Source organism: Homarus americanus, unplaced genomic scaffold (genome assembly GCF_018991925.1).
Source record: "Homarus americanus isolate GMGI-L3 unplaced genomic scaffold, GMGI_Hamer_2.0 scaffold45562, whole genome shotgun sequence".
NCBI classification, from domain to species: domain Eukaryota; kingdom Metazoa; phylum Arthropoda; class Malacostraca; order Decapoda; family Nephropidae; genus Homarus; species Homarus americanus.
The window spans coordinates 12265936-12289461 of record NW_024744839.1 but is presented as its reverse complement, the minus strand read 5'-3'; the positions used below and the strand labels follow the sequence as shown (position 1 = coordinate 12289461).

At 40.2% G+C, this 23526-nt stretch overlaps 1 protein-coding gene across 1 annotated transcript in view; it reads left to right on the top strand.

The window, feature by feature from the left end:
- The window catches only part of LOC121878186 (putative serine protease K12H4.7), a 46685-nt gene extending 25877 nt beyond the window's left edge, over positions 1-20808 (top strand). The window contains exons 2-4 of the mRNA XM_042384230.1: positions 11604-11785; positions 11951-12183; positions 20669-20808. Coding sequence (XP_042240164.1) covers positions 11604-11785; positions 11951-12183; positions 20669-20808 — 555 coding nt within the window. The remainder of the gene's footprint in view (positions 1-11603; positions 11786-11950; positions 12184-20668) is intronic.
- The last annotated feature ends 2718 nt before the right edge of the window (positions 20809-23526 follow it).

Sequence of the window (23526 nt, the reverse complement as noted above, 5' to 3'; positions counted from 1 at the left end):
CCACGGAGACAGAAGGCGTCCCCCGTAGCAGCGAATCCCATAGGGCCACGGCAGTAGCGGAAGCGTCCGTAAGGCGTGATGAAAGTGGTCAGTGGCTGATCCTCCTTCTTCAGTGGGATCTGCCAGTAACCACAGAGGGCGTCCATCGTCGAGAAGTGCCGTACCTTCGGATCCACACTCCGTATAGCTGCAAAAGGTGTGGGTGAAGGGTGGGCGGGACGGGACACCTGGCTGTTAAGCTTAGACAAGTCGGTAGTAATCCGCACTCCACCGTTAGTCTTAGCCACAGCGACTAGAGGGTGGCACCAAGGGGATGGGTCGTCACCAACGGGTACGATGACACCCTGGGCCACCATGGAATCCAGTTCCTTCTTGACTGAATCCCTGAAGGCGAGAGGAATCAACCGGGGAGTGTGTATGGCAAACGGCTGTGCATCTTCCCGCAGGTGTATCCTCATAGGCGGACCCGCCATAGCCTTCAGTGGCGCGGTCCGTAGGGCCTCCTTCGTCACCAGCACATCCGAGTACTCCTTCAGGAAGTAGGCCCTTGCGGCTGAAGGAGACGTTTCGCTGTGAAGAGGAAGCAGCCGTGACTTGGGTGGAGGCGGGGAGGGAGTGGACGCGGGTTCTGGGCAGCTCTGTGTGGCAGCGCCAGGCGCGTCGCTCGTCGACTCACGCACCCTGCTGGCGGTGTAACGAGCAGCTGGGATCTGCTCGGGAAAGTCTCTGGGCACCACGCCTAACTCCTTGCAGTGCTCCCACGACAACAAGGGTGTAACGAGAGTAGGCTGCACGTCGATCCATCCGTGACACGACCTGTCACCGTAGGTGATCTCTGCTTGAAAGGAGCCCACAGCGTCCGGCATCTGGGAACCGTCCGCATTGTAGTACTGCAGCTGCGGCGGTGGTCCCAGGCCGCGTTTGGTGAGGCCCAGTTTCTGGAGGTGCTTCAACCCAATCACCGTAGTATCGGCGCCGGTGTCCGGTATCACCTCGATGTGACTCGACACATCACCGTGTGTGACGGCGACGCGGATAGTAGGGGAAGGGGTAGCCCTGGGGCGTGTGGTCGATTCCACCCTGCTGATGTGACTCCGCTGCTGCTTGGGGCTGCGTGGGCCATCTGGAGGGGGCTGTGTGCGAACCACCCCGAGGGAAGTGCGCTGCTTTCCTCCTCGTCTCGGGCTTTTGGGCTTGGGTTGGCGGCAGCACTTGTCGTAGTGTCCATAGCGACCACAGGCCTGACACTTGCGGCCTCGTGCAGGGCACCTGTCTGTGTTAGACCAGTGGCCCTTACGGTCACATCCACGACACAGTGCGTCGGCGGCCGGGCAAGTCTTGGGGCTGTGCTGCTTTCCACAGCTGCCACAGGAAGCACTAGGCGGAGGCGTGGAAGAACGTGTGGCAGCCTTCGCGTTGTTGGCCGCCTTCTTATCCTTCTTGTATTGTGAGATAGCTCTCACAGCAGGTGGGGCCCGTAAGGCAGAGGTGGCGGACTTGGTGGCCTCGTATGACCGACATTCAGTCACTACCACCTGGAGTGTGGAGGAAGCGTCCAGGGGGATGAGTCGCTGCACCAACTCTTCCTGCCTGACACCTGCCAAGATCCCGTGCTTGATCCAGGCTTCCTCACATTCCCGGCTGTGCGCCTTGCAGACGTCGATCTCCTCTGACAAACTCTTCAAGCGTACAAAAAAGTCGTCAAAGGATTCGTTCTCCGCCTGCTTGCAGCTGGTGAAGGCACGGCGACGCAAAGCCTCGTTGTTCCGACCCTTAACATGCTCCTGTAAAAGGTCGAGCACATCCGTCACTGAAGAGGTAGAATCGGGAGGCACTTGCAACGTGTGCTCCAAAACTCTCTGGGTCTCCAGCGACAAACACATCCGCAGTTGGATGAGCTGTTTGTTTGGAGGCATGCTGTCAAGGTCCACCATCGTGGAGTAATCTGTCCAACGCCGCCTCCACTCACGAAAAAGCTGAAACGTGACGTCTGGTGAGAGGGCGGGTGGGGGTTGAACAGATGCCTTGGGAGCTGTTGGGGTAGCAAGAGTACCTGGAGGACGCTGGTGTGGTGGAGGAGGGAGTGTACTGGCGCCTTGGAGCGCGCTACCTGCGAGTGAGGGAGGGTGGGTTAGCGCCAGGGTCGCCAATAGTGCCTCAAAACGCAACTTTTCCTCCTCTCTTCGTGTCTCCTCCCTCTGAAGTTCCATTTCTCTACGTCGCTCGTCCCGGTCGTCCATCCACCTCAGAATTGTGGCAATGTCCGTCACTGGAGGTGGAGGATGAGAGTCTGCGCCCGGTGGAGGAGAAGGTGGTGGGGAGTCGTGTCTCCCATCTTGACGTTGTCCCTTCTTACCTCCCATCTTTGTGTGTGCGTGGACTGCACTGTTTAATATATAAAGTGGCGCCTCAACAGCTCGAACCACATATATATGACATAAACAGCGCAGAAATCACGCATATGGTCCAGGTCCACTGTTCTGTCCGTGAGTGAGTGCGTGCGTGCGTGCGTGCGTGTGTGTGTCTGAGAGAGCTGAGCGTGGTCCGGCAAGACCGTCAGTGTCCCCCGGATGTCGCACGAGAAGGGTGTGCGCCTGCGTGCTCCGTGGGTACCACAAAAAACAGGCCAATGCTCAACTCTCAGCTCTAGACACACACTAATACACTGACATTAACACTGACACCGTCACTAAAACGCACTGTGACGGCGCAACACTGCACATCGCGGCGAAACACAGCGCAACACAACACAACACACTATGAGTCGACGCGCATCACCGGCAGACGTAACTGTCGGCATTGTTCATACACTTTGTATGTCCACAGATCCTAGACACTGCGCCATGAAAGTTACTTGTGTGCCCTGAAGAATGCAGTGATGGCTAGGGAAACACTGTGTAGCACTGAAGTCCGTTTATTATGGATGAGAGAAAACAAGTGGTGACTCGCGTGTGCCATGCACAGCTCACACAGTCAGACTGAAGCTGCCTTGCCATATGGCAGCCTCGGGGCAATGTTGCCACATAACACGTGCAGTGTTGCCACGTGATTATATACACTATATATAAATGCTACTCGGCACAGTAGCTTATGTACAGGGTTGCTACTCGGCACAGTAGCTTAGATACATAACCTACATGCCCAATTCTTAGACGGTTCAGAATAGTTTTGTGATGTCGAGAGGATTGTTTTGATGATGACCAAGGATAAACTGATAATTTGATAATTTTTAGCTTAGGACATGTTGGTTCATTTTCCCAGGACTTTTGCCAATCGTCAAATATTAATTGTTTATAGGTAGTTAGCCTCGCTGATAATCAAAATATATGGTTTTCCACTGCTTTACATATTTCTTTGACAATTTTCAGCTATGACATGTTCATCCCAGATTACATATCACTGCAATAGGTTACATTATGTTAGGGTTCGTTATATAAAAACGTTTTTCTTCATGTCCATTGAGTCGTTCTGAACTCCATTTCTGCTCAAAATACTACATTACCCAACCCAAATTCCCAGGTTGCAACTGTGGGTGTAACATAACCGAGTAAGGTAACGTGCGGCAAACTCATAGCACATCAAACACCATATTTCTATAGGAGCTCCTATAACAACTGCCATATAATTATAATAGGGTGTCCCACTAATTACAGCAGATATTTGTAGAGGTGAAAGAATATGTGATTCTGAGTATAAAACTCCTATACATATATGGATTTTTCGGTTTACGTGTAGCCATCCGGTGGATTTTACAAATTATGCAAGGCAACCATTACAAATGGCGGAGTCGAGGCGGGAGATAGCGATAAGGAAATATAGGAAAGGGGGAAAAAGATTTAGTAGTGAAAGAATGTGGGTTAAACGGAACAGACTCTTAGGAGGAGAGAAAGTGTGTGGCCTTCTGCCCACTGCATGGTATTGGGTGGTAGGTTGGGGTGACTGGGGCGATGGGAGGGCGGAAAGGATGTGGAGAAAAGAAGGCGAAAGGAAATGGAGGGCCCATCCCTATTTGCGTGGGGTGCACCTCATCTTTAATTTGTTTGGAGGGCCCATTCATTATTTTTTCTGAGTAGGGTTACACTTTTTTTATAGAAAGAGGGAAACGGATGGAGATAGAGACGTGGTGACTCAATATCACATATTATTTCACCTCTATAAATATCTGCTGTCACTCATGGGACACCCTGCAGTAGTATAAGGACATGGGCTATGCTGACAAATTAATGTGACTTACCTGTTGGTGACGACGATGGTAGGAATGAGACCTCGGCGTGTTTCAGTGTTCTACATCATCTCCTTCCCCTGGTGTGGGTGGCGCCAACCTTGGTAACCACTTGTTTATTCTCCGTGATTACCATTACTAGTAGTCACGGAGAATTAATTACTAGTGTGCCCATCAGTCTCACCGTCGTAGCCATGAACGGCAGAGATATGGTCGTTGTAGTGCTTTTATTTACCCGTTACACATCTCTCACCATGCTTAATAATATTAACTATCTTCATGGCATTCTTATTGTTATCAGTGAATGCGGAATTCACGATATTATGCTCCACCTACACACAGTCTGTTACTAGAGTAACCCCAACCTCCTCAATCAATGAGTCTCTGGTACTTGGGGCACTGGTAAACACAGCTGTGAGTGCTAGCTCCCAAATTTGGCATGTTTTCGAGCCTATTACATTATCTGAAGGATATATAGACTTACCTACTTGTGTATAAGGACCTGAGGATAAGATAAGTATAGTCAAGCAACTTTGGTGTTGGGAACTTACTGTTTACCACACGAAAATAACTGCTCGGGGTCCCATCATTCCTGGCTGGGTGTTGTGGGATGTCAACATTGCTCCATGGAAAGTGAATTATCGCTTAAGAACTCTACATGGAAGAGTAAAGAAAAGATAGTATTGGACGAAGTTCTTGAAGACGTTGAGTTGAGTAGTGATGAGTCTAATACGAGTGATGAAGCACAAGGGAAGTTCGAAAGTGAGAAGATACAGCTACAACAAGAGGTAGTGAAAAAGAAAGAAATTTCTAAAAGGATGACGGAGACAAGCTGGCAAGAGGACAGTGAAAGCGGAGAAGTGAGAGAGGAGAAGAGAAAAAAATCTAGGACAAAAAACGTGTGTGGGTGGTAATAATAATGGAAATAACAGAAAGGAGATATTGGAGAATGGATCAAGAACAGAGCAAAGTATGGAATTTGAAGGAAGCAGACAAGAACACACACAAGGTAATGTTGGTCGTGTCAGGAAGAGATTAATTTTTCCACAGTCATGTCCGATGACCTTCCTTGAAAAATTAAAATGGGCAGTACAACTAGGACGGGAGCATCGCAGCTTTGAGCCTCTTTTGAAAGAAGGCACACACAAGCCTTATCTTACAGTGGGGACCATGGAGGCTGTGGAAATGTTGATAACTGTTGGGTACAAGGGATTACTGATGGTTTTGCCAGAGGAGAGCGGCATACTACTTACAAAGGTTATAATCTTCAGGTACCCTGTAATACTGGATCCAGAATACTTATTGGATGACGAAAGATTTGTTTGGGTCAAGAGGCATTTAATAAGGGGAGAAGAGAGAAGCCAGGTTATTGCTCTAATGAGAGGAAAGGTTCCAGAGAAAGTGTTCATCACAGGAGCAGGGTATAGGAAGGTGGCACTATATGTGGAGGGACCAATAATGTGTCTCAGTGTTGCAGATGGGGACATAAAGCCTGGAGCTGTCAACCGGACCCACGTTGTAGATTCTGTGGGAAGAGGCACGAATCTAGCAACTGTAAGGACAAGATCAATGCAGGAGAGAAAGTGAAGCCTTGTTGTTGTAATTGTGGTAAAACTCACAATGCTAGTTCAATTGCATGCGAGATGAGGCCACGTATGAGAAGTGACCAACAAAGGAATTATTCAGAGAACACTGAAGAAGCACGCTGTGGTTTGACAGTGACAAGACAGCAGGAGAACACACAGACAGTGGAGACAGTGATCCCTGAGAATGCCTGGCATGAAGATTCAAGAAGGATAAGGACTGCGCTTGCGGCCGGAAGAGTTGTTGATGCCAGGAACAAACAGAGTAAGAAACAAGTAGCAAGTAAGAGTAGTGGTGCAGCCCTCCAGGTTAGTGATAAAACTGTGCAAGAAATTCTGGGAGAAGAGGTGCATAAGATGTTTCAGCTTTTGCAAAAGTTAGGTCAGAAAATAGAAGTGATAGAGAAAAGACTTGATACAGTGATAAATAAAGGGAAAACAAAGCTGTGAATAATGTAGAATTAGAAGGGAAAGAGGAAAGTGAAGAGCTCAAGCTTTTGAAAAATTCAGTGCTTAAAATAAGTATTAAAGGGAAGGAGAGGAAAATAAAGGATTGTGTAGTGCAGGGAGCAACAACTGAAAGTTTTAAAAATGTGTTGGTAAAGTGTAAAGATGCTGATAAAGAAAAACTTTTGAGGAAATGGGTTTCTGTGCAGGAGGATTGGGCCTTCTTAAAGAATCTGATTGGAAAGGATATAAAATGTGTAAATTTTAATCATGGATCTAGCTAGCCTTAAGATAATGTCCTGGAATGTTAATGGTCTACGAAATAGAGTGACAGATGTACATTACTTTACCCTTAAAAATAATATTGACATAATTACCCTTCAAGAGACTGGGGACAGGAAAGTCGACCTGCTTAAACTGTCTGGATATAAGGGATTTCATCTCTATTCGGGTGAAGGTATAAGAGGGGTCTCAACATATATTAAGAATTCCATACCAGCAGAACTAGTTGGAAGCCCGAGTAGAGTACAAGGAATAGAAAGTGTCTGTATAAAGTTATATTTGAAGGAAGGAGAATTGAACATAGCAAATTTGTATATTTCTGTAGGCTGTTTTGACCTCAACTTCTTACCAGATTGCATGTTTTTGGACTCAACTTTGGCTGTAGGAGATTTTAATCCTCGACATCCAAGACTCGAAACAATGGGGAGAATTGATAGTAATGGTATAAAATTTCGGCAATTTTTACAAGATCACCCAGATGCTTACTTGTTAGGAAATGAGGAAGTGACTCATATTAAAGGAGGAAGGTTAGACTATGCTTGCATGATAAGCAGTCAGGGAGTCCAGGGAGAATGTGAGATAATAAGGGAGCTAGTCAGTGACCATTTTGTTATGTATGTTCAATTACCATTAGGGAAGAGACAGGTGAGATATAGGAGGAAGAGACTGAAACTAAACAAGGCTGACACAGAAGTGTTTACCCAAAATATAGAGAAATGGTACAAAAATTATACACCAGTCTGTATGGATAGCTTTTATAATGACTTAGTTGAGGAGATAGAAAGATATTTAACTAAGTCAACACAGAAAAAGATAAATGATAAGACACATGGGGCTAGGAAACACTGCTATACCAATGACAAAATGTTGAAGGGATGGACACAAATGTTAAGGGCAGCACATAAAGATTGGGTAAAGAATGGTAGAAGAGAAGAAGATAGGGAAATCGTCATGGATATAGCCAAAATATGTGGGCAGGCTAGGAAGGAGGCAAGGGAGAAATATTGGCAAGACTTTGCACAGCACATTGGGGAGAGTAAAAATCTCAAAGAAATATGTCAGGATATTAACAAAATTAGAGGAAAAAGGAGTAATTTTATTAGTCATCCTCATCCAGAGGAAGAAGCTAATAAACTGGTTGACAAATGGGCTAAAGCAGCTAGTGTTGCCTTCCTGCCTAACAGGACAATAGAAGCATTAGATGAGTGGCAAAATGAAAGAAGAAGATTTATTTCATCAGCTCTAAATATTTGTGATGTAACATGTGTAGATATTACTCAAGATGAGTTATTAAATGCTGTTAAAAAAGGAAAATCTACAGCACCAGGCGAAGATGGTGTGACTTATGAAATTTTGAACTGCTTATTTGGTATGGAAAATTTTCCATTATTAGATTTATTCAACATGAGCTATACAGAGGGTAGATTACCAACAGAATGGAAGAAAGCGATAGTTACTCCTGTCCCTAAGGCAACTGGTGGATACAGGCCGGTGTCTTTAACATCTTGTTTTTCCAAGATGATGGAGAGAGTATTATTAAATAGGCTTGTATATATTGTGGGGGAAAATCTATCTTGTAATTTATTTGGTTTTTTGGAAGGGAAATGTACTTCAGACTGTGTTATAAAATGTTTATCAAATGATGCAGACAGATGTAGAGTTTTTGTGGATTTACAAGGAGCATTTGATAAAGCTCACAGTGAAGTAGTTATGAATGAACTGGCTGCTCTAGGGGTATCAGGAAAGTTGTTACACTGGATAGGTGACTACTTGCATGGAAGGAGAATCTGTGTATGGTATCAGGGATGTTTGTCTGAGGAAAGAGCACTTGAACTAGGCACTCCCCAAGGGGGAGTATTGAGTCCAATGTTATTTAATGTGTTAATGAACAAGATAGCCTCACGCAAATATCCCAAAGGAGTTGTAACCATCATTTATGCAGATGACATCTTATTTCAAGGAAATTCTGTAAAAAAATTGCAGATTGCATTTAATAATTTTAGTGTTCTTTCTCAAAAGATGGGCTTAGTTATCAATGAAGAAAAAACCAAGTGTGAATGTAAAGGAAGAGGAACTGAATCCGTTTTTCTAAATGGAAAAACTGTTGGGAAAGTGTCAAAGTATAAATATTTAGGAATGTATATTGGCTTTACTTGTGAAAGTAAAGAGGCAGAAATATATCATGTTCTCACTCAATGTAGAGCAAGATTACAGCCCTTGAAGGCTCTAGCATGTTGTGGTAAAGGTGCTGGGGTACCCATACTGAGAATGATGTATCAGATCACTTATAGACTATGCAGCACCTGTCCTCTCTTGTACTGGTGAAAGAAGGCTATGGAAGCTTGAGGTCATGCAAAATGAAGCAATGAGAATAATTTTAGGGTGTCAAAAGAATGCAATGATTGAGATAATGAAAATGGAACTAGGGTTACAGAGCATTTCACATAGGGTGAATGAAATTAATACAGTTGCAGCAGTTCGATTAATGAGAGGGAACAGTGGGGATAAATTTGTACAAGATATAAATGATGGTTTAAAAGATAAAAGGACCTTCTGCAGGCAAGGCAAGAGAGGATACATGAATGGATTAGTAAATATTATTAAAAAATGTAATCTGGCAGACTGGTGTACAGCTGTTCAGAAGAGTTGTAAGAATCCACCCTGGGAAGAACGAGAAGTAGGGTTAGACATAGTGCCTCTCACAATGAAGAAATCATTACATGAACCAGGACAGTTAAGGGCTTTATATGGGAATAAGATTAGTAATTTGCCTAAAATAAACACATTGCATGTACATTGTGACGGTTCAGTTATGTCAAATGGCAGGGCAGGGTGTGGGATCCTTATAAGACAGTACACAGAACAAGGAAATGATGACATCAAAATTGGACTTCGGTTGAGCAGTTTTATATCATCAACACAAGCTGAGTTATATGCAATGTTAGTAGGATTGGAAAATGTTGTAAATATGTATAAAGATGCATATTTTTTTGTTGATAGTAGGGCAGCTTTGGATTCTTTGAACAGTGGGAGTCCAGTCTTTGAACACATTATTGGTTCATGTAGAAAATTAGTAAATACAATAAGGAAAAATGGCCATAATGTTCAATTTGTATGGGTCCCTTCACATGTAAGCATTGGTCTTAATGAAACAGTAGATATAATAGCAAAAAGAGCCACGGAAAAGGCCGAGATCGACAAAATATGTACTAAAACCTTGAAACAATTAAGGAGCAAATTACGGAAAATACAATCAATAGAAGATAATGTCAAAAGGAATGAATGATACGAGGAAAGTGAAACAATGAAACATTACCATCATGTTCTCATGAACACAAAATTTACATATGGGGAAGATAGGAGTAGGTGGAAAGATTCAGTGTATATGAGGTTAAGATTAGGATATAAATATTATTGGGAACTTGGAGCTGAGAGAAGTGAACAGGATAAAGAATGTAGAGTTTGTAGAACACCCAGATCCCATACCCTGCCACATTATATAGTGGAATGCCCATTGCTTAATGTAGCCTATATAGAAATGCCCATATAAATAATGTCCCCATGCAAATAGAGTGGATGTTTAAAAATAGGAAAATAGATGAAATATTAAAGACATATAGAAATTTTGCATCTAGAATATATCTATGTATGTACCTGTATATAACTGATTACATGAAATATTAGGGATTAATGTGAATCCTGAGAGGGACATTCCTGGAATGGGGTGGGAATGACTTATGTCACTTCATCCCTTTGAGATGTATTAATGTTTTTTGTATCTCAATAAACGTATCAATCAATCAAACCTCCTCTATTCCTCCCCCCCCCCTCCCACACACACACTACAGTGGCGACATCTGTTGGCCGACCATAGCATTTCCCCCAGTTGTTTCGAAACTGCAGACTCTAGGCTATTTGAATCCTCACTGTGGTTGGGTAGTGGACACGACTTTGGTGCACGATAGAACCTGGTATGTGTACCTAAGAATACCAAGGAGCCCCATACTTGTAGGTGTGGAGTGTATACGAGATGTGGTGCTATAACATACGGTGCTATACTCTAACATGTCGTGCAGTCTAATGCGTTGGATGTTATGGTAAGAAAGAATGACCTAGGTAAGGAGGTCATTGGTTGCTATGAAGAATGAAGATGATAATAGTAATTATTTGATGAAGGACGTGTAATGATATGAGGTGTAATGATCATAATAGTGGTTCTTCTGATGAAGGTCAGCTTTTTTGTATTGTGATTGGATGCAATATGTTCTTATAAGGAATAAATTACTTAAGTCATAATTGATGTTTCACCCTTCTTCCCACTCTCGATTTGGTCATTGAAAAACCCAACCCAATGCCTAATTCACTATGCCCGCTACCTAACGAGCTACACACTGTCCAGGGGAGTCTCGTGGCAGCGACCTTAAAATTAAGAGTAGAGTTAAGTTATCCCCTTAGAATTAGTGACCCCAGAATCGGGCAGTATACCTCACACTGTCTTTCTCCGTCACTGTGGTTGTCTCCCTCACACTGGTTGCCTCCCTCACACTGGTTGTCTCCCTCACACTGACTCTCTCCTTCACACAGGCTGTCTCCTTCACACTGGCTGTCTCCTTTACAATGGCTCTCTCCCTCATACTGAATCTCTCCATCACATTGGCTGTCTCCCTCACACTGGCTTTCTCTCTCACATTGGCTGTATCCTTCACACTGGCTGTGTCCCTCACACTTTCTTTCTCCCTCACAGTGGTTGTCTCCCTCGCACTAGTTGTCTCCTTTACACTGGCTGTCCCCTTCACACTGACTGTCTCCCTCTCACTGGTTGTCTCCTTCACACTGGCTGTTCCCCCACACTGGCTGCCTCCTTCACACTGGCCGTCTCCCTCATGCTAGCTGTCTCCCTCACGCCGGCTGTCTCCTTTACAATGAACAGTGTGCACTGTATACATATTAATAACACATACGCACTTTGTAGACATAACAATAACATATTAAATGCAGAACTGTGTAATCTTATTAGTTCACGCAATTCCACACACGAGAGATGGATCTGAATATCCCTTATCTTTCAGAGATATTTTACCAATGACTCTTTCTATGAGCCTGGTGGTCCTGTCTTCCTTATGATTGGTGGAGAAGGACCAGCTGACCCTATATGGATGGTGGAGCCTTACTGGGTCACCTACGCCCAAGGTCTAAATGCCTATATGTTGTTCCTTGAGCACCGATACTATGGCATGAGTCATCCTACTGAGTAAGTCTTTTATTCTGTTGAAAACATTTATTGTATTATAAATCATTTACCATACACCATCAATCATTTAGTCAATTGTTAATCTTGATAACATAAAGTTCACCAAAAGTAAATAATGAACAAAATTACAACTAAGAATATTTGGTTTGCTTTAAACTTCTACAGGGATGCTTCGGTAGACAACCTGGCTTATCTTAGCACTGAACAAGCTCTAGGAGACTTGGCAAATTTTGTTGTGAGCATGAAGGAAAGTCTTGGTTTTGAGGGCAATAAGTGGATAGCTTTTGGTGGATCATATCCAGGAGCGCTGGCTGTATGGTTCCGTCTCAAGTATCCGCACCTGGTACATGGGAGTGTTGCTACAAGTGCTCCTGTTGAGGCGGTGATTAACTTCAAGGGTAAGTGTGCTCAGGTTCTCTGGCCACAGTATGTCAGGTTCTCTGGCCACAGTGTGTCAGGTTCTCTGGCCACAGTGTGTTAGGTTCTCTGACCATAGTGTGTAAGGTTCTCTGGCCACGGCATGTCAGGTTCCCTGGCCACAGTGTGTCAGGTTCTCAGGCCACATACACTCTCTCGGTAACACCTTTACTGCTTTGTTATGATGACCAAACAAATGAAGGTCACCAGACGGTAACCCTCACAATCCTTACCGGTCAGTGAACATCACCAGACAGTAACTCTCACCATCCTCACCAGGCAATAACTCTCAAAAGACAATAACGGTACCCATCCTGACCAAACATTAACCCTCACCATCCTCACAAGACAATAACCCTCGCCAGACCGTATCCCTCACTATCCTCACAAGACAGTAATCCTCACCATCCTCACCAGGCAGTAACTCTCAAAAGACAGAAACGGTACTCATTCTGACCAAACAGTAACCCTCACCATCCTCACAAAACAGTAACCCTCACCAGACAGTATCCCTCACTATCCTCACCTTACATTAACCCTCACCATCCTCACCGAGAGTAACACCAGATCATAAGAGTGGAGGAAACTGCAGCAGGCCTCTTGGCCCATACTGGGCAGTCCCATTTACACCCAACCCCTATCGCTCATATATCCATCTAACCTATGTTTGAAGCTATCCAGCGTATTCGAGTTAATGATGATATTTTGTAACTTGTTCTACTCATTCACTACTCTATTTCCAACCCAATGTTTACATATCTCGTTCCTAAATCTAAATTTGTATCATTTAAAACCGTCGCTACGAGTTTGCTCCTGGTTGGATGGTTTGAGTACCACTGTTATATCACCTGTGTTTAACCTGACTTCCCCATCCTCACCAGACAGTAACCCTCACCATCCTCACCAAGCACTAACCTCACCATCCTTTCCAGATGGTAACCCTCACCATCCTCACCAGACAGTAACCCTCAACATCCTCACCAGACAGTAACCCTCAACATCCTTACCAGACAGTCCTCAACATCCTCACCAAGCACTAACCTCACCATCCTTACCAGATGGTAAGTCTCAACAATAATATACTCAGGCAGTAACCTTCCCATCCTCACCAGGCCGTAACCTTCACCATCATCACCAGACAGTTACTCTCACCAGACAGTAACCCTCACCATCCTTGCCAATACAGTAACTATCACCATCATCAGAACCCGACAGTAAACACACCATCCTCACCAGACAGTAGCCTCACCATTCTCACCAGACAGTAATCCCCTATCATCATCATCACCAGACAGTAACCTCACCATCCTCACCAGACAGTAACCTCACCATCCTCACCAGACAATAACTCTCACCATCATCATCACCAGGCAGTAAAACTCAGCATCATCATCAGACAGTAACCCTCACTATCCTCACCAGACAGTAACCCAGTAATCCTCACCATCATTACCAGACAGTAACTATCACCATCAACATCATCAGAAAATAACCCTCATCATCCTCACCAGGCATTAATCCTCACCATTCTTGAAACCAACTGTTGATGTTTATTCATACACCAGACAGCACCACATACATTTTCTGACTATGTTACTCCTGGCCGAGTATCTACCCTGGCCAGAGGCGTTCCTAAGGACACAATAAAGAACTACACACTTATCCTAAAATTAACGGTAAATATAAAAGGATATTTCGACCATCACTTCTTGTATTATAAAGACATATCAACCATCACTACTTGTACTGTATTATAAAGACATTTCAACGATCACAACTTGTACTGTATTATAAAGACATTTCAAACATCACTACTTCTACTGTATTATAAAGACATTTCAAACATCACTACTTGTACTGTATTATAAAGACATTTCAAACATCACTACTTGTACTGTATTATAAAGACATTTCAACGATCACAACTTGTACTGTATTATAAAGACATTTCAACGATCACTACTTCTACTGTATTATAAAGGCATTTCAAACATCACTACTTGTACTGTATTATAAAGACATTTCAAACATCACTACTTGTACTGTATTATAAAGACATTTCAAACATCACTACTTGTACTGTATTATGAAGACATTTCAAACATCACTACTTGTACTGTATTATAAAGACATTTCAACGATCACAACTTGTACTGTATTATAAAGACATTTCAAACATCACTACTTATATTATAACGACATTTCAACCATCACAACTTGTACTGTATTATAAAGACATTTCAACCATCACTGATTGTACTGTATTATAAAGACATTTCAACCATCACTACTTGTATTATAAAGACATTTCAACCATCACTATTTGTATTATAAAGACATTTCAACCATCACTATTTGTATTATAAAGACATTTCAACCATCACTATTTGTATTATAAAGACATTTCAACCATCACTACTTGTATTGTAAAGACATTTCAACCATCACTATTTGTATTATAAAGACATTTCAACCATCACTTCTTGTATTATAAAGACATATCAACCATCACTACTTGTACTGTATTATAAAGACATTTCAACGATCACAACTTTTACTGTATTATAAAGACATTTCAAACATCACTACTTATATTATAACGACATTTCAACCATCACAACTTGTACTGTATCATAAAGACATTTCAACCATCACTGATTGTACTGTATTATAAAGACATTTCAACCATCACTACTTGTATTATAAAGACATTTCAACCATCACTATTTGTATTATAAAGACATTTCAACCATCACTATTTGTATTATAAAGACATTTCAACCATCACTACTTGTATTGTAAAGACATTTCAACCATCACTATTTGTATTATAAAGACATTTCAACCATCACTATTTGTATTATAAAGACATTTCAACCATCACTACTTGTATTGTAAAGACATTTCAACCATCACTATTTTTATTATAAAGACATTTTAACCATCACTATTTGTATTATAAAGACATTTCAACCATCACTACTTGTATTGTAAAGACATTTCAACCATCACTATTTGTATTATAAAGACATTTCAACCATCACTTCTTGTATTATAAAGACATATCAACCATCACTACTTGTACTGTATTATAAAGACATTTCAAACATCACTACCTGTACTTATATTATAACGACATTTCAACGATCACAACTTGTACTGTATTATAAAGACATTTCAACCATCACTGCTTGTATTATAAAGACATTTCAACCATCACTATTTGTATTATAAAGACATTTCAACCATCACTATTTTTATTATAAAGACATTTTAACCATCACTATTTGTATTATAAAGACATTTCAACCATCACTACTTGTATTATAAAGACATTTTAACCCTGACTATTTGTATTATAAAGACATTTTAACCATCACTATTTGTATTATAAAGACATTTCAACCATCACTACTTGTACGGTGTTATGAAGACATTTCAACCATGACTACTTGTATTATAAAGAAATTTTAACCATCACTATTTGTATTATAAAGACATTTCAACCATCACTACTTGTATTATAAAGACATTTTAACCATCACTATATGTATTATAAAGACATTTCAACCATCACTACTTGTACTGTATTATAAAGACATTTCAACCATCACTACTTGTATTGTAAAGACATTTTAACCATCACTATTTGTATTATAAAGACATTTCAACCATCACTACTTGTACTGTGTTATAAAGACATTTCAACCATCACTACTTGTACTGTATTATAAAGATATTTCAACCATCACTACTTGTATTGTAAAGACATTTCAACCATCACTACTTGTACGGTGTTATAAAGGCATTTTAACCATCACTATTTGTATTATAAAGACATTTCAACCATCACTACTTGTATTGTAAAGACATTTCATCCATCACTAGTTGTAATGTATTATAAAGACATTTCAACCATCACTAGTTGTACTGTATTATAAAGACATTTCAACCATCACTACTTGTACGGTTTTATGAAGACATTTCAACCAACACTACTTGTATTATAAAGACATTTTAACCATCACTACTTGTACTGTATTATAAAGACATTTCAACCATCATTTCTTGTATTATAAAGGCATTTCAACCATCACTACTTGTATTGTAAAGACATTTCATCCATCACTAGTTGTAATGTATTATAAAGACATTTCAACCATCACTAGTTGTACTGTATTATAAAGACATTTCAACCATCACTACTTGTACGGTTTTATGAAGACATTTCAACCAACACTACTTGTATTATAAAGACATTTTAACCATCACTACTTCTACTGTATTATAAAGACATTTCAACCATCACTACTTGTACGGTGTTATGAAGACATTTCAACCAACACTACTTGTATTATAAAGACATTTTAACCATCACTACTTCTACTGTATTATAAAGACATTTCAACCATCACTAGTTGTACTGTATTATAAAGACATTTCAACCATCACTACTTGTACGGTTTTATGAAGACATTTCAACCAACACTACTTGTATTATAAAGACATTTTAACCATCACTACTTCTACTGTATTATAAAGACATTTCAACCATCACTACTTGTACGGTGTTATGAAGACATTTCAACCAACACTACTTGTATTATAAAGACATTTTAACCATCACTACTTGTACTGTATTATAAAGACATTTCAACCATCACTACTTGTACGGTGTTATGAAGACATTTCAACCATCACTATTTGTATTATAAAGACATTTTAACCATCACTACTTGTACTGTATTATAAAGACATTTCAACCATCACTACTTGTACGGTGTTATAAAGACATTTCAACCAACACTACTTGTATTATAAAGACATTTTAACCATCACTACTTGTACTGTATTATAAAGACATTTCAACCATCATTTCTTGTATTATAAAGGCATTTCAACCATCACTATTTGTATTATAAAGACATTTCAACCATCACTACTTGTACTGTATTATAAAGACATTTCAACCATCACTACTTGTACGGTGTTATGAAGACATTTCAACCATCACTACTTGTATTATAAAGACATTTTAACCATCACTACTTGTACTGTATTATAAAGACATTTCAACCATCACTACTTGTACGGTGTTATGAAGACATTTCAACCATCACTACTTGTATTATAAAGACATTTTAACCATCACTACTTGTACTGTATTATAAAGACATTTGAACCATCACTACTTGTACGGTGTTATAAAGACATTTCAACCAACACTACTTGTATTATAAAGACATTTTAACCATCACTACTTGTACTGTATTATAAAGACATTTCAACCATCATTTCTTGTATTATAAAGGCATTTCAACCATCACTATTTGTATTATAAAGACATTTCAACCATCACTAGTTGTACTGTATTAAAAAGACATTTCAACCATCACTAGTTGTACTGTATTATAAAGACATTTCAACCATCACTACTTGTATTATAAAGACATTTTAACCATCACTACTTGTACGGTGTTATGAAGACATTTCAACCAACACTACTTGTATTATAAAGACATTTTAACCATCACTACTTGTACTGTATTATAAAGACATTTCAACCATCATTTCTTGTATTATAAAGGCATTTCAACCATCACTATTTGTATTATAAAGACATTTCAACCATCATTACTTGTACTGTATTAAAAAGACATTTCAACCATCACTAGTTGTACTGTATTATAAAGACATTTCAACCATCACTACTTTATTGTAAAGACATTTCAACCATCACTAGTTTAATACTGTATTATAAAACATTTCAGCCATAAACTAGTTGTGCTGTATTATGAACATTTCAGCCATCACTTACTTTTATTATTTAAAGACATTTCAGCCATCACTAGTTGTACTGTATTATAAAAGACATTTCAACCATCACTAGTTGTACTGTATTATAAAGACATTTCAACCATCACTAGTTGTACTGTATTATAAAGACATTTCAACCATCACTACTTTTATTGTAAAGACATTTCAACCATCACTAGTTGTACTGTATTATAAAGCCATTTCAACCATCACTAGTTGTACTGTATTATAAAGACATTTCAACCATCACTATTTGTATTATAAAGACATTTCAACCATCATTACTTGTACTGTATTAAAAAGACATTTCAACCATCACTAGTTGTACTGTATTATAAAGACATTTCAACCATCACTACTTTTATTGTAAAGACATTTCAACCATCACTAGTTGTACTGTATTATAAAGACATTTCAACCATAACTAGTTGTACTGTATTATAAAGACATTTCAACCATCACTACTTTTATTGTAAAGACATTTCAACCATCACTAGTTGTACTGTATTATAAAGACATTTCAACCATCACTAGTTGTACTGTATTATAAAGACATTTCAACCATCACTAGTTGTACTGTATTATAAAGACATTTCAACCATCACTAGTTGTACTGTATTATAAAGACATTTCAACCATCACTAGTTGTACTGTATTATAAAGACATTTCAACCATCACTACTTTTATTGTAAAGACATTTCAACCATCACTAGTTGTACTGTATTATAAAGACATTTCAACCATCACACTTTATTGTAAAGACATTTTACTTGTACTGTATTAAAAAGACATTTCAACCATCACTAGTTGTACTGTATTATAAAGACATTTCAACCATCACTACTTTTATTGTAAAGACATTTCAACCATCACTAGTTGTACTGTATTATAAAGACATTTCAACCATAACTAGTTGTACTGTATTATAAAGACATTTCAACCATCACTACTTGTATTATAAAGACATTTCAACCATCACTATTTGTATTATAAAGACATTTCAACCATCATTACTTGTACTGTATTAAAAAGACATTTCAACCATCACTAGTTGTACTGTATTATAAAGACATTTCAACCATCACTACTTGTATTGTAAAGACATTTCAACCATCACTAGTTGTACTGTATTATAAAGACATTTCAACCATCACTATTTGTACTGTATTATAAAGACATTTCAACCATCACTACTTGTACAGTGTTATGAAGACATTTCAACCAACACTACTTGTATTATAAAGACATTTCAACCATCACTAGTTGTATTATAAAGATATTTCAACCATCAATACATTGTCTCACTGTTCAGTCCCAAAAACTTCTTCTTCCATCAATAGTTCATTACCGGTGTATGTAAGTACCACTATGTTTTTCACTACAACGGTACAGCAAAGTATATTTTTTTAGCACGAAACTGTTATTTTATTGTCTAATCATAACTACATATAACACCACCCATCATAACTACATATAACATCATCCATCATCACTACATATAATACCATCCATCATCACTACATAATAACACCTTCCATCACCACTACATACAACAAGGGGGACCGGTGGTAGAAGCGGTACCGCTCTTGCCTCGCAAGCAAGATGTCACGGGTTCGATTCCCGGGCCGGTGGAAGTTGTTTGGACATACTTCCTAGCCCCCATTAGTCCCTGTTCACCTAGCAATAAAGTAGGTACCTGTTGTAAGTCGAAAGTTGCGAATTCGTATTGAGGGAGTTGTTGGAGCTTCCAATATCTTGATGACATAAACCATTGACTCTTCAGGCTTCTACACCCTTGACTCTTCAGGCTTCTACGCCCTTAACTCATGAGACATAAAGGCAAGCATGAACTTAGCATGCTTCTCTGTTGGGCACTGTAAACGCTTCTGCGCTTCACCTTACACAAGGATGTACGGGGGTGCCTAATAAAAAAAAAAAAAACTACATATAACATCATCCATCATCACTACATATAACACCATCCATCATCACTACATATAACACCATCCATCATCACTACAGATCGGTAAAGTAGTTTCCGAGATTCTCGTGCGGACACACAAACAAACACACACACCCACAAACAGACATACTTCTTTGTTTTATATACAGTATATAGATTCTAAACACCACTTCTTGTATTTTAAGGATATTTTGACCATTACTACCTGTATAATAAGGATATTTCAAGCAATACTTCTCGTATTTTTTCTAAGATTAATGGGAGTAAATATGGTTCCAGTGGTCAAGATAATGCTGTGATAATAACAATTTTATGTTAAGCATAGAAGCAACAATGGGTGTATATAAGGCAACAAAAACAAAAGTATGTTAGTGGGATGAAAAGGCATGAGAGAGAACAGAAGACTAAGAACAAGAGGAAAGGATAAAGTAAAGGAGTTGGTGGGTGAGTGTGATGCTAGGGTAGATGGACAAAGAAAAAGGATAGGCAGGTAAGAATGATGTTTGGATGGAGGTGTGTGAGAAAAAACACCTGGACCTGTAATGATATAGTGATGGTTCAAGGTGATCCTGTATAAATAACTTTATTTTACTCCGACATGAAATAAAAACTATATAATTATAAAGTATAAACAAGTCAGTAAACACCTTAACCTCTTACTTATAAGCTTCACCTCACACGGCAGAGTACCTGGAGGTGGTCCGCGACTCTCTGGCCACTGTGAGTGAAGACTGTAACACACAGATAAAAGAAGCTCACCAGCAGCTGGACCTGTTGCTGCTGGACCAGACAGGCTGGGACACCATCACCACAGAGTTCAGGTAAATAACTCCATTATTAATGTCCTTCGGTGTCCTTCTGGTAGACCAGATAGACAGGAGCTCCATCACCATAGAGTTCCGATAAATAAATCCTTTATTAACGTCATTCTGTGCCCTAGTAGCACACCAAGCAGTATGGAACCACCCACACACACACACACACACACACAGGTTGGGACATCATCACCACATACACAAATACTAATGCTATTTTGCTGTCAGTCAGGATAGAGTATGACGATCATCCAGCTAGGATACAATGATATGAGTTATTAAGGATGTCACCTTCGTCGATGAACTCTGAGGTGACTCCAGAGGTCAATATGGGACCTGTATGGCTGTCCACAGATGGTACACGTGTGGAGGGCTTCATCTAGTGCGGGAGGGGCGCCGGTAGCGTCTTTCCAGCGTTGGCGCTTGTCTGCCTCGATATCCAGTAGGGCTAAATCAAAAGTACTGACACCTTCTCGTGTGGTGCTCCTCCAAATTTTTCGACGTGGAATGATCGTCTCATATGTGAGGGGTCAATTTGGTACTTTTCAGTTTTGTCTTGAAATTACCCTCATACCTTTTCCGTTGCCCGTTAGTGTTATGTTTACCAATCGTTAGGTGACTGTTAAATAAGCTGTTTTGGCAGTCTACTGTCGTCCATGTGGGTAACAGGGCCATTGGCCAATATAACGAGAATACTTGCATTAGTTCTCTTGTCTTCCCAGCGAACTTGGAAGATGGAAGGTAGATTATGTTGGTGAAAGTTTTCAAGTGCCTTGAAGTGCCTCCTGTATGTGATCCAAGTCTCGCTGCCATATAGCAGGGTGGGAGGACCACTGCTCGATATACGTGCAGTTTTGCAAATAATTTCAGCTCCCTACAGCTGAAGACATGGGTATGGAGTTCGCCCAAGGCTTGAGATGCACATCTGATCTGATGTTGAATCTCTTCATCGATGTTTGCGGTGATGGACAGGTGGGAGCCGAGATACTGAAAGTGAGTAATATTAGAGAGGATATTTCCGTTAACCTGGATGGGTGGTGGAAGTGTGGTTGAACCAAGAGCAGGCTGAAGGAGATTCTGAGTCTCGTGTACAATCCCTGACGAAATTTTCACTACAGTCAAGGTGGAGGGTGCAAGGTCCTCCTATCCTTACTGGACGACGGGTCCGCTGTACCAGCCATTGCCTACCTCCCTCCCTCCCTGCACACACTACACACAAACACAAACAAGCACCCTCGCAGTTCAACAATTGAGCTCTGATACTTCCATTTGTCAATAAGGACTTGGGAAGGATGCCATGGTTTTGTTAACAAACTGACGAATTAGTTTACTCAAGCAAGTTTTACATTATTTTACATAATAAGTTACATCATTATTAGATAATCATGACGTGTTGCAGAGTGTGTTTTGGTGGCTGGGGTACGCAACGGTATCAGAATCCTCCAAGCTGTATTGTCCCTCAGAATGGGAGCCAGAAGACTAATCATGAATGTGAGAAATAATATGGTTCATATGAGAAGGCTTTATCACTCTCCATGATAATGGTCCTATCCAATGAGGATTAAAAATGAAAGGAAAGTGCGGCGTTCTTCAAGAGTAGCCCGTGCGTACTCTGATGTGTTACCAAATACTCTTTATCAATACCATTTTTACCCCCGGGGTTCAACCCCTCCATCATCAAGTGCATGAGAAAGGTACTAATTAAAAAATCGGCTCAGGAGTAACTGCTTTAAAACTTGGAACCCTATTCCTTGCCTATACCCCTATACTGTCTTCAGTATGAGACTTTTCATTTATTATTAATACTTACCTAATTATTGTTATTAGAATATTTCAATTCATTATGTATTATTACCGCCACAGTAAGATAAACTAGACGAGAGAGAGGGGGTGAGAGGAGAGACATAGTGTTGACAACGAATTTTGCTGAGGTATTTAAATAGGCGACAGCCACTCAGCTGTATGACTGCCTGAGGGATAGTCTATCGCCTCCTACCGTAGAGACAACATCTTTCGTTCGACCAACATATACCAAGAGGATATTATATTTGTTCTCGTTGGTCAAACCTTAGACCCCAAAACGTGAGTGTGATTGTGGACTATTAAATCCTCTAAAAACTCTAAATAACTTTAATAAGTATATTTATGTACTGTATATTGATTATATTATACAAATTGTCTCCTGATGTATCAACAGTTGTAACATGTGAGTTATATTTAAGAGGTTAATAGGTTATGTACTGTCCTGATATACCATCATTTGTTATATGTGAATTGTTCTTTAACAAGTTTTGACAGAATTATACTCTTCGCGTCATCGTTGTGGGTCTTATTATCCAGCACAAATCAATAACGCTCCTATGAGAGTTAACATGTATTATACCATATGGCACGCTGGAAATCAATCAATACAGGCAATGCGATCTCAGTAAATGATTTACATAATTATGTAGATATTGTAGTATTACTTCAATCCCATATACATACTGTTGACGCTCATAGGAGCGTTATTGGTTTGTTGCCGGAGAAATAAACCCTCAACGTTGACGCGTACCATATAATTCGGTCAAAACCTGTTAAAGAACAATTCACATATAACAACAAGATCTCCTGCTGGACCCGGAACTGTGAAGACCGCCCTCTCTCTGGTGCCATTGTTGGCCATCTTCCCGGACCTGACCATCCACCACTGACATCGTCGACAACAACTCACGAGCGTTTTCGGCTT